Source organism: Triticum dicoccoides, chromosome 1A (assembly GCF_002162155.2).
Source record: "Triticum dicoccoides isolate Atlit2015 ecotype Zavitan chromosome 1A, WEW_v2.0, whole genome shotgun sequence".
NCBI classification, from domain to species: domain Eukaryota; kingdom Viridiplantae; phylum Streptophyta; class Magnoliopsida; order Poales; family Poaceae; genus Triticum; species Triticum dicoccoides.
In genome coordinates this window covers 273,850,755-273,862,466 of record NC_041380.1, presented here as the reverse complement: position 1 = coordinate 273,862,466, position 11,712 = coordinate 273,850,755, and the positions used below count along the sequence as shown (strand labels likewise).

The 11,712-nt window shown below is 44.1% G+C and overlaps 1 protein-coding gene and 1 long non-coding RNA gene across 2 annotated transcripts; both read left to right on the top strand.

Moving 5' to 3' along the window:
- The first annotated feature begins 1,663 nt into the window (after nt 1-1,663).
- LOC119268671 lies at nt 1,664-3,596 on the top strand. Its single transcript, XR_005133251.1, has 3 exons — nt 1,664-2,099; nt 2,960-3,109; nt 3,247-3,596. It is a non-coding gene; the product is annotated as an uncharacterized LOC119268671 (long non-coding RNA).
- A 973-nt stretch (nt 3,597-4,569) lies between these two features.
- On the top strand, nt 4,570-8,121 carry LOC119268665 (cyclin-dependent kinase inhibitor 4-like). The gene is made up of 3 exons (XM_037550352.1): nt 4,570-5,057; nt 7,221-7,421; nt 7,614-8,121. The coding sequence occupies exons 1-3, from the start codon at nt 4,753-4,755 to the stop codon at nt 7,678-7,680; spliced, it is 573 nt and encodes a 190-aa protein (XP_037406249.1). The 5' UTR covers nt 4,570-4,752; the 3' UTR covers nt 7,681-8,121.
- The last annotated feature ends 3,591 nt before the right edge of the window (nt 8,122-11,712 follow it).

Here is an 11,712-nt window from a genome sequence, read left to right as displayed (position 1 = left end):
TAGTTTAGTTTTGACTCCAGTGCCTAAATCATGTTAGTGTATGCTGATTTTTTTATTGCACACTCATGTGTGCCCAGTTGGCCATACAGTGCATCAAGTTGCACACATTCTTTTTTTGTTTTATATGTGTGCTTTGAAAAGTTATCTTGAGTTGCTTACCTCATGGCATTTTTTATATAAATTGTTTTTCCTCATTTTTCTTCTATGCATTGGGTTGCTTTGACTAATTTTTTTGTTTGCTTTTTTCACAGACCAAAAATGGTTGTAGAAGGAGATGCAGCTCCTACAAGGAGAGGTATCCTCAACTTGCATAGATGCATCCTGAACTTTTAGTTGCACAACAATCAATTAGGACTGAGTATCCTCAACTTTTTAAATAGTTGCACAACAATATCATACGAGTTGGCATCCTCAACTTTCATAGTTGCACTAGAACCATTTGGGAGTCGGCAGCCTCGAGTTTTCAAATAGTCCTACAACAATATTACATGAGTTGGCATCCTCAACTATTTTAGTTGCACAAGAACCAATCAGGAGTTGGCATTCCCAACTTTTTTTATAGTCCCACGACAATGTCACATGAGTTGGCATCCTCAACTATTTTAGTTGCACAAGAACAATTAAGGAGAATTCCCAACTTTTTTTTAATAATTGCACAACAATGTCACATGAGTTGGCATTCAACTCCTTTAGTTGCACAAGAACCATTCATTAGTTGGCATCCTCATGTGTTTACATGCATCTAATTTTCTAGTTTTGGTTTCTTTTTTGCATCATGTGCAAGTTATGGGGGTGGGGGAGCTGCTGTAAACTTTTGCCCATAATTCTCAGCTGCAAAGTCACATATACTATTGTGTGGAAAGATCAAAGGAAGAAAACACCTGCAGAATAGATTTTTGTCTAGTTGGTAGTTATGCTTCACAGTACCTACAACATACTTTTCTCTTTATTTTTTTCCTTTTTTTGCTACATGGACATCAGTTCTTCTGCATTATGTGTGATATAAGACTATCTATGTGCTCTCTCCTATATAATTGCACAGTTTTTGCATTTTGTTGCACACAATGCTTCAAATGTTGGCTTGTCCCATGATGTAGTTGCAAAAAAATCAGTTAAAATTGCACAGGTACAAGAGCTCCCCTTTTTTATCTCTGTTTATGCTCTCTTCAACAATGGAGAAGCTATTTTTGTAAAGAGAAATTTGGTGAGGGGGAAGTCAAGGAGGGGATCTGAACAGGAGGAGAAAATGATGACCTCTTCTTTCACCCTTGTTGGTGCTACCCGGTACATTCTGATCTGTCCTCACTTTTTCCCCTTTTTTTCATGGCAAATTGTTCCAGATCTGTTGTTAGTTCACTTTGATTCATCTACCATGGCAGCTTTGGCGATGGAGATCTAGACCAAGGAAACCATTTGTTTTCTAGGAAAGAAGAAGGTGGGAACAGGTAAGGGCGTGAGAAAGAAAAAGTTGGTGGCCAGTGGGCATAAGAGCTTCGAGAGAGGAGGGAAGGGCACATGATTGGGGCGCGACTAGCATAGAAAAACAGCCACGGGTAGAAAAATAGAAAAAAACTATCTGAGCCATCAGTTTCAGGATGAGTGGTCCAGATTGTAGTGGATGGAAGTGACAACACACGTGCTAGCTTCTTTGCACAAAAGCCCCCCACTTGTACTCATTTTTCTTTCATAATCTGCTTCTTCCTTCGTCCGATAGCAGCAGCACAGCCCAAAATTCCTCAATCTAGCTTGACTGCCGGCCACCTCCTGGATCAATCCTCTCGCTCATCGTCCTCCAGCTTGCCGACCGTGGCGGAGGTCCAGATCCGGTGCCCACCTGGGAAAGTACGGCCAGTAGAGGTGCTGTTCCAGCTCCTGGTCGTCTCGTCGCCGCCGGTGCTACTCCGGCGGATCTCGCCCTGTTCCAAGCCACGACCTTGTGCGAACAAGCACTTCAGGATACTCTGCTCCGGCGGTTAGAGGTCGACCTCGCCCCGTACTTCTTCCTACCCCAACCCACCATTCTCCACACGTTGCGCCCTACTCCTGTGCGGCTAGCTCGGCCACCCACCGACGCCAGAGAAGAAATCTTGGGTCTTAAGGTATGGTATCTGCTGAAGCTGCTACCAATTTCAGATTTAATTCTAGAGCATTTTACTTAGAAAGTACTCCTTCGTTCAGATTTGACTACGGCTATCCATATCATGTGCATAATATTTTCATTTATAGTTAATTAGTTACTTGAGATCTTCCAGTGAAAAAAAGAACTTTCACTTTAAATTTGTGCTAGGAGCATCTGTTGGATTGCTGTTGAACACTGTATAATTTTGTTTTCACCAAGGTATCCTCTGGGAGGAGATTTAGAAAGATTTAGAATTCTGGATCTTTGGAAATGATATGAATGGCTACATTTAAAATTTTAAACATATGGACATATAGTGTAGATGATACAATTTGATAGTGAGTAGCAGTAGCTTGGAAGCTTAAAACAGTTTTTGAGCAAAGGCTATATTAAGCAAGAAATGCATGAACAATACAATAGCTAACCTGCTAGTGTCACACTATGTTATACATAGATAGAGAGAGCTAAAGGAAATCACCCAGGACAGAAAATCCATTAATGCAACATAATAGCTATATTGCCAGCATATATGCTTACAACTTTTCGATCAAGCTAAAAATAAATCTCAGTTTAGTATGTACTCACACTTTTTTGAGTCAATTTCAGTTAGTTGGGAGAGACCTTTATTCAGTGTTGATTTTCCATAACAAGAAACAGAAATTCTGTCAACTAATCTCACATACTACCTGTTGAAGTATCTGAATGTGAAGTGCTTGCTGGAACAAGACTGGAATGTATTACACACTTGCAAATATGTGGCACTTCATTGATTTATGGGAGTTCACTATCTATTTGGATTTTGACGTAGAACACAATTTCTGCTCTTGGTATGATGGACAGATCGGAGCTTGTCGACTAGTGCTAGGCTCGGCCTCCGTTGTTCTGCTGTTGCATCTCAATCTGAAATGCAGGGAAGTAGTATTTTACATATGTCATGGCCTACTGGAGTGTCCGAACAATAGCTGTTGAGCTCTTTTCAGCAAAAAAAAGGTTTGTGTTCGTCTCTTTCTTAGGTCAGTTGTGGCAAATGGCGTACAAAGCTGGCATAATGATTTCCTTTCTTCTCAATATATGATGTTTGATATATGTTTCTAACAGACACATATTTATTTGGTGTGCTTAACTAGATGGATTGAACTGATGAAGTTTATATAGAGTCGCCTTGAGAAAAAAAAGTTTATATAGAGTCCATGGAGGTTGTCATCTATTCCAGCAGATGAAGGTCGATTAGCAAGTCACTACAAAAGGAAGGCAAGATCATAGATCTTTTCTGTCATCCATCAATCCTTAATACTTGGTTTTCCTGGAAATGTAGTAAAAACGATCTATGTATGCCTCTTGTGTTGTGTTCTCATGTACTTGAATACTCAAATGCTTGTTGAGATATAATGTACCATCAGTCCTTAATACGCGGTCTACCTGGGAATGTACTACAAAAGATCTGTGTATGCCTTTTGTGTTGTGTTCTCATGTACTATACTCTGTTGAGCGGGCACTTCGGTCCTTTATTTTCTCATGCATTCAGGTTAACATGTACGCATGTAGTTCCGCTTGATATGGGATGGTTTAATTTTCTCATGCGCTCAAATATTTTTGATATATGTTGGTTTTTTTGTAACCAACATGTTCAACTCTCTTGAAAAACTAGGACTTAAATGTGCATGGATCTCATGCAGCAAATATTTGCAAAGATTTTATATCCAACTAAGAGGAGAGGGTAATCACCACTGTGCATATCTGAAAATAAACTAATTTTACAAAGACCTGAGGTTGTACTGCAAAAGAGCTTTCATCAACGCTGCCAGCTTTGAAGAATAGTCGTATTACCAAGGACAAAACGATTGGATATGAGGAAGTTGAGGTGGTTATTGCAAAAGTCAAGTTTTATATCTAACGAGTATCAGGGTTTTTTTCGTGAAATGTACATTAAGTGGCCTGAGATGCTCCACTAGAATCAGAGCCATACATACCTGATCTGATGGCCCATATTCATTTTTTCTATTTTTGTACTACATGTCCAGATTCTATCCTAGTTGCTTTCACATGATTGCCTGGGTACCACGTTGGGCGCGTGATTTGTTGGCTTGGCGCGCATGTGTTGCTACTGAGGGAGAGATTTTCTTTTATGGGATCGATGGGACCAATTCTTTCCTTTCCTGGCGGCCGCTCGGGAGTGCTAGCGGGCCAACGGTCGCCCGCTAGACACGTCCTAAAAAAACCGTGAACAAGCAAATGCACACAGCCCGCCATCCTAAACTGTCACAGAAGATCCTGCGCCCAAGTAAAAATGAAAATACAAATTGAAAAGGAAAAATAAATCCCAATCCCTCTCCCTGGAAACCATAAAAAATAAGATTCCACCGAAAAGGAAATCCAAATGAAAGCAAGCCGCCCCTCGTCTCCTCTCTCTCTCTCTCTCTTACCTAAGCCTCCGTCTGTAAATAGCAACACCCACCCATCCACCACCCCGCTCGCCCCCTCTTCCTCTACTCCAAACCAAGCCTCCTCTCCCTCCCCCATTATTCCCGGGCCTCGTCGCTCCCCGCTCCGCCTACCAATTTACCCGCGCCTCGCTTAAATCCGCCAAAGCGCACCCAGCGGGGCCCCAAACCCTAGCCCGGGCCGCGCCGCGCATGGGCAAGTACATGCGCAAGCCCAAGGTCTCCGGCGAGGTGGCCGTCATGGAGGTCGCCGCCGCGCCGCTGGGGGTCCGCACCCGCGCGCGGGCGCTCGCGATGCAGAGGCAGCCGCAGGGGGCGCCGGGGGCCAAGGACCAGGGGGAGTACCTGGAGCTCAGGAGCCGGAAGCTCGAGAAGCTGCCCCCGCCGCCGCCGCCGGCGAGGAGGAGGGCGGCCGCGGCGGAGCGTGTCGAGGCCGAGGCCGAGGCCGACGAGGTGTCCTTCGGGGAGAACGTGCTCGAGCCGGAGGCCATGGGGAGGTGAGCCTTCTCCTGCGCCCGCGATTTTCTTCGGTTCATGGGGTTTTATTTCTCGGCGGGGGGATTATAACCGTGCCAGGGTTTAGGGTTTTGTGTCGTACCGAGAAGCTTTGGATTGCTTCTTCTGTTTCGCGCTTCGGCTCGTTCCATTTTTCCTTGTCAATTTGGCTTGTTCTATCCGTGCTGCGTGCGGGGCTCGAATTTGGTGTCGATGCTATTTTCCCCAATATCTTTCTTATTAAGCTTTGCTGTTTATTGGGGATTTTTTCTATCCCAACTCTTCTTTCGCGAGTTGACCGATGCAATAGTTCTCTGTTGTTGCTTAAATTTCGGTGTGCTTCTCCTTCTTTCTTTTCTTTAGTGTGAGTGTTGAATCTTTTTTGCTCTGTTAATTTCCTGGCCCTCTCCGGTGCTAGTAATGGGTTTAGCTATTCCAAAAATTTATTCCAAGAACCACTTCTCAGTAACCTATTTTGAAGAAATTAGTGCCATGCAGCAGCGAAATGCTTGCCTGGTGGCCAATTTATATCAAGAAACCCCCAATTTCTTTCTATGTTTCGATTTTGTTCAAGTGAAGTTGTTGCACCCCAAAGCTCAATTACAATACTAGTGCTGTATTTGGCCTCCTCTTAGTGGGGTTTCATCCAGTAGCCTTGGCCCCCTTTTCGTTAGTGGGATGGAAAAATCATCCTCCTTTCCCTCCCGTTCTTTCCACCATTTCCCCCTGGCCTCTCCCCTGTTTTTCTTTGCTTGTTGTAATGGAGGTGGTAGGGACCTCCCAATCTTTTAGTCTTTTAGCAACCAAAAGCCCTCGCCTTTTGCAAGAAATTTCTCTCATATATCCCCACAAAAGCACCCACCCTTCTCAGACCTCATTTCTTGATGGGTTCTCTACTACTACTAGCCTGTCACTTCTTTGGGTTCTGGAAGGTGGGAAAAATGTCATGTCGCGGTAAAACCTCTTCCTGGGCTATGAAGGAGGGGTCGTCCCATCCCCCTGTACCAGAGATTCGTGTGCAGTTCTTGGTGCACAAGCTAGGGAAAGCAAGAACGCTTTAGGCTAAGCTAGACTATAGCTTCTGCAGTTTTTGGCCAGAAACATTTTAGTATTTGTCAGGAGCTAACAAATGTTTTGATTGTATTATCTTGTAAGCAGTAGGTACGCATCTTCGCCTGCCTAAGCTGGTCAAAATCCGCATTTAGCCTGCATGTTTATGCTATGATAGCGCCATTTTTCTTGCTACTTGCATTGCACCATCAGCCAAAGTACCACGTTGTGGGGGCACTTGTTTGTAAGGGACAATGGGTGCAGGTAAGAGAGAGAGAGGGGGGAGATAAACAATACTTGACAGGCAGTAGGCTGTGCCATTTTCGTTGCCATCTTTGGTGCACCATCAGGTATGCCACAGCTTGAAGGTGTCTTGGTGGTGGTGGGGATGGCATGCACCAACTGGGAGCTGTTTGCATCTCTAGCCATGGCCTGATGGTACTACTGCATCAGTGGATCATGGTCCTGAACAGTGGTGGGTCTGCATTCCTGGGCTCCCCATGCACGTCCTAAACAGTACTTGGAGGGTGGATGTGCGTGATCTGAACAGCGCGTGTCTAAAAATCATCCATGGCCCTCCCAAGCATAATAGCCAGGTGCAAGTCAGTGTGTGTTGTTGGGCCACTGTTGGTGGCCGGCCTAACTTCGGCAGCAGCTTCGGATGCTGGGGCTGGAGTTATTGGCTGGGTGGGGGAGAACCTGGCCTACTCATGTGACACTGAGAGTTTGGGGGTTACCTAGCCCCAACCATTTTTTTGTTTCCCATGGGCCTTGTGTTTTGGTTGTGTTCTAGCCTTTATATGGCATATGAGATAGATTGAAGGGCTGTTTGGTTAGGCAACTTGTGGCCCCAATTTGTTTGAACTAACCTTAGGCAAGTTCGGTAAGAAATGTGTAGCAAATTGTGGCATTGCTAGGCCTAGTTAGAACCAAACAACCCCAGATACTCATAAGGGGGGGATTCCTTATCTTTTTATGACCACGGATGATATCGATATGTTTTCTTCTTTTTGCATACCCTGTTAAGTTACAGGTGATTTTTTCCCTTTTGCTACGCGTCCTCGCTATGGTTGTTTCTAAAAATTGAGTGTGTATGTATGTTTTGTGGCTAGCAGGGGTACCAGGGAGACGACGCCCTGCAGCTTGATTAGGGACTCGGGAATGATAAGCACTCCTGGATCCACAACAAGACCGAGCCACTCGAATTCCCATCGCAGGGTGCAAGCTCCAGCGCGCCATATTATTCCAAGTTCAGCAGAGATGAATGAGTTCTTCTCTGCTGCGGAGCAACCGCAACAGCAAGCCTTCATCGACAAGTACGGCATTGTTTGGTTCTCTCAGTCAGTTAACCTTGTCTAATTAAAAAAATCTTTCAATATCTTTGCAGTGAAGAATGCCAACTCAGCGTGCAATGTGGTTTTGACACGTGATATGTTCATGCCTTTGCTCTTGATAAAAAGTGTGATTATAACACTAACAACATGGTTTCATGGCTTAATAATCTTCAGGTACAACTTTGATCCTGTGAACGACTGTCCTCTCCCAGGCCGATACGAGTGGGTGAAGCTAGACTGATAATTCTCCAGGAAGGAGAGCACCATGTATCTCTCTGCTCCCTCCACCTTAGCGTCGTGGTAGAGGCGCGCACCGTCGTGTTAGCTTTGTTTCCGTTGTAAAAAGAATTAGGGTTAGCCTGTAGTAGCCTCAATGGTTGTGTAACATACAGAAGTAATGCTGAGTTACACCCTAATCCCTCAAACTCCAATGTGACCGTTAGCAGCTCATTCTGTAATGACCACCTCTAGGGCCTGATCTTATCATCTGTTGCCAGTTGCCAGACTAATGTAGTAGAGCTAGCTAGATATTGTATCATAGCTTAACTTCTTGTAATGTGGGCTGGGCTGCAGTGCCATCTGCATTCCAGTGTTGTACTGCATTGCACCTGAAGTGCTGTAACTTCGGTCTATACCCTCTGGTTCATGGTATGTGAAAAGTCTGGTGACAATGCTTGAAACCTGTGGCCTATTCATGTGCCCTTGATATGCAGTGGCATCTTGCTCAGTCAAGGACGCCACTGCCTGTGTGTCATTATTGCTTCTATGCTTTGTAGTATTTGCTATGCTCCATTGCTCATGCTCTCAACTTTCAGCTACTGCTACTGCTGCTGCAATACATCGAGCCTGGATTCTACTTGGAGTTCTCCAATGCTTGCCAACTTTTTGTGCATTGTGATGTGTGATACAATGTGTTTTAGGGACAGGGATTCGGTGACTTCACTGAGCAAAGTCTCATCGTGACTCTACCTAGGTGAGGGCCATCGGATCAAGATCTAATGGACAAGATTGGTCTAAATTTTATGCTCAAAATTCAAACTGTTTAGAAAAAATTGAAAAAATTCAGCTAAGTCATATATGTTCCATTGAATATTCTGGGAAATTTTCGTTCCATTTGGATAAATGGTTTAGCAGCTAATTGTGTTTTGAGCTTGAAATATAAAACCCTATTTAATCATAGACCGTTTATCCAAATGAAACAAAAATTTCACAGAATATGGAATGGAACATGTATGACTTACCTGAATTTTTTCAATTTTTTCTGGGCAGTTTTAGTTTTGAGTACAAAATTTGAATCAATCTTGACCGCTGGATCTTGATCCGATGGCACTCACCTAGGTAAAGTCACGATGAGACTTTGCTTAGTGAAGTCACCGGATCCCTGTCCGTGTTTTAGTGGGCGACCCTTTCACTGTGCGAGCTGCCAGTGCTTTTTGACTGGGATGGGTCATTTGGGATAGTTGCACTTGCACTGGCCGCTTTCTTTTTTTCCTACTCCGCTGTTAAACTGGTAGTAGTAGTGGTTTTGACAGTGTCCATCTTTTCACCCCCTTTTGTTGTCTGGTCTCCGGGGGCCTTTCTGCTTTCCACCTGCCATCCTGGGCTGATGAATGACAGTACTTTTCATATTGAAAAGGGGTAAATATGTTGACTTAACGTTTGGAGTGCAACCTAACAAGTGCTTAGTTAATTTTGTCTAGTTGTTTTTTACTCCTCTCAGATTTTGGCCGGTGCATCCAGTGCATCTGTATTCTACTAGTATATAGTTTAGTCTTTAGAGACTGCATATGTTTCCTAAGACTGACAGCATCCAAGGCCATACAGCATGTGCGATTCTGAAGAACTGTTGATTTAGTGTCCATCCATCCATCTTGCTGTGCTCTGCTAATCTAAAGGCACCCATCTGATTATATGTTCTCCGGAACAACATAGCTCTCATTTTATATAAGCCGGTCTATCAGGTACCTGTCAGAGCGAATTCTGAATTAACAGAATATAATCCTTTTGCGATTAGCTTACATTGAGACGTTACTGTCATTTGATATTCTCAAATGTTTTAGTAAATCTGGTGGTGAGACGGTTCACCCCCCATGAAACTGTATACTTCTGAAATTTCGAAATTCAAACAAGGTTATGCCCCGTATGTGCGGCTAATCATCGATATAAATGTCAGTAAATTCCTTGGCAGTTCTTGTGAGGTAAAAGTAGTACTCCATAAAATCTATTGTTACGCATTAGCTGGGAACATGATGCATTGTAGTATTACGTTAAATAATAATGATGAACACGTAATGCTATCAACAGTACATAGTTCTTATGATGGATGGATGCCTATGGTGTTGCCTGTTGCCAATCTCAATGCCTGGCACAAATATGAAAATATAAATCCAAATCTCAAGTTCCTAGCATGATTGCTGATGCAGCTCTTCCAATGTTGATATGCATGTCGCTGGAATGCTTGTCGTGATGACAAAATTGGAGGCAGCATCCTTTTGGTGCATCAGGAAGTGCAAAAGACAAGGAGAGCTAAAAGTGTAGGTAAGAGTTGGAACTTGCCTATCATGCTCATGTGTGATCTTAAAAGTCTCAACATATACTCGCTTTATAAATCAATCCATCACCATGTCCATACAAAGTTCAAGTGCACAGAAATAAAATAGTGATGTGCCATCAGCACAAACACACCCAAAGAAAGCATAAGAAGAAGTATAAAAAAGACCACCAAGTGGCCGCAGACTCAAGGGGCCTATTGCGAGGATAGTCGGCGAGCGGTAGCATGTAACGCATCCATCATAAGTCCCAGACGCTCGCGATTGCGCTGCCTAGACAACGGGGTGAATACAAGGAATTTGAAGAACGAATCAAAGGACCGTCTAAGAAAGACCCCTCAATCATGATCTTATTACGTGCCGTCACAACTTCCAAACTAATGACGTAAACACAAGCCCGAAAGGCGCCTCTTCCTACCGGTCTGGTTGGCTCTGGTTTAAAGGAACCCAACGAGGTTCAGGTCCTCCCAATCAGACCCAAGAGCCTCACAGACAAAACTCCAGAGAACTCTTGCCACCATGCTGCTGGAAATATGAGCAAATTACTACGAAATTTAATCCGAATAAATAGAAAATAGATCATGACAGCAATAGCAGAGATTAAACTGACCGTGCGAACTAGCATAATAGATGAACATATCACATCTAGGGCACATACTATGTAACGCCCACGATGCGGCTATATCTCCCACGTGTCGAAGCACGACTTAGAGGCATAACCGCATTGTAAGCAATGTCGCAAAAGGGGTAATCTTTACACATCCCATGTACTGAATAAGGGAAGAGATACATAGTTGGCTTACAATCGCCACTTCACACAATACATCAATAAAGCATTACAACAACCAGATACAATCAAGGTCCGACTACGGAACCAAAATAAAAGAAGACTACCCCAAATGCTACAGATCCACGATCGTCCCAACTGGGCTCCACTACTAATCAACTGCAACAAAACAACACAACGAACAAGGTCTTCATCGAGCTCCTCCTTGAGCTTGGTCGCGTCACCTGCACGATATCATCGGCACCTGCAAGCTAGTTTTGGAAGTATCTGTGAGTCACGGGGACTCAGCAATCTCACACCCTCGCGATCAAGACTATTTAAGCTTATAGGTAGGGTAAAAGGTATAAGGTGGAGCTGCAGCAAGCACTAGCATATATGGTGGCTAACATACGCAAATGAGAGCGAGAAGAGAAGGCAAAGCACGTTCGAGAATCTATGATCAAGAAGTGATCCTGAAACTACTTACGTCAAGCATAACTCCAACACCGTGTTCACCTCCCGGACTCCGCCGAGAAGAGACCATCACGGCTACACACGCGGTTGGTGCATTTTAATTAAGTTAAGTTTCAGGTTTTCTACAACCGGATATTAACAAATTTCCATCTGCCCATAACCGTGGGCACGACTTTCGAAAGTTTAAAACCCTGCAGGGGTGTCCCAACTTAGCCCATCACAAGCTCTCACGGTCAACGAAGGATATTCCTTCTCCCAGGAAGACCCGATCAGACTCGGAATCCGAGTTACAAGACATTTTGACAATGGTAAAACAAGACCAGCAAAGCCACCCAGATGTGCCGACAAATCCCGATAGGAGCTGCACATATCTCGTTCTCAGGGCACACTGGATGAGCGCTCCGTACAGCTAAAACCAAACCTCGAGTTTCCCCGAGGGGGCGCTGCAAAGGACTCTAGTTTGGACCAACACTCAGAGGAGCAC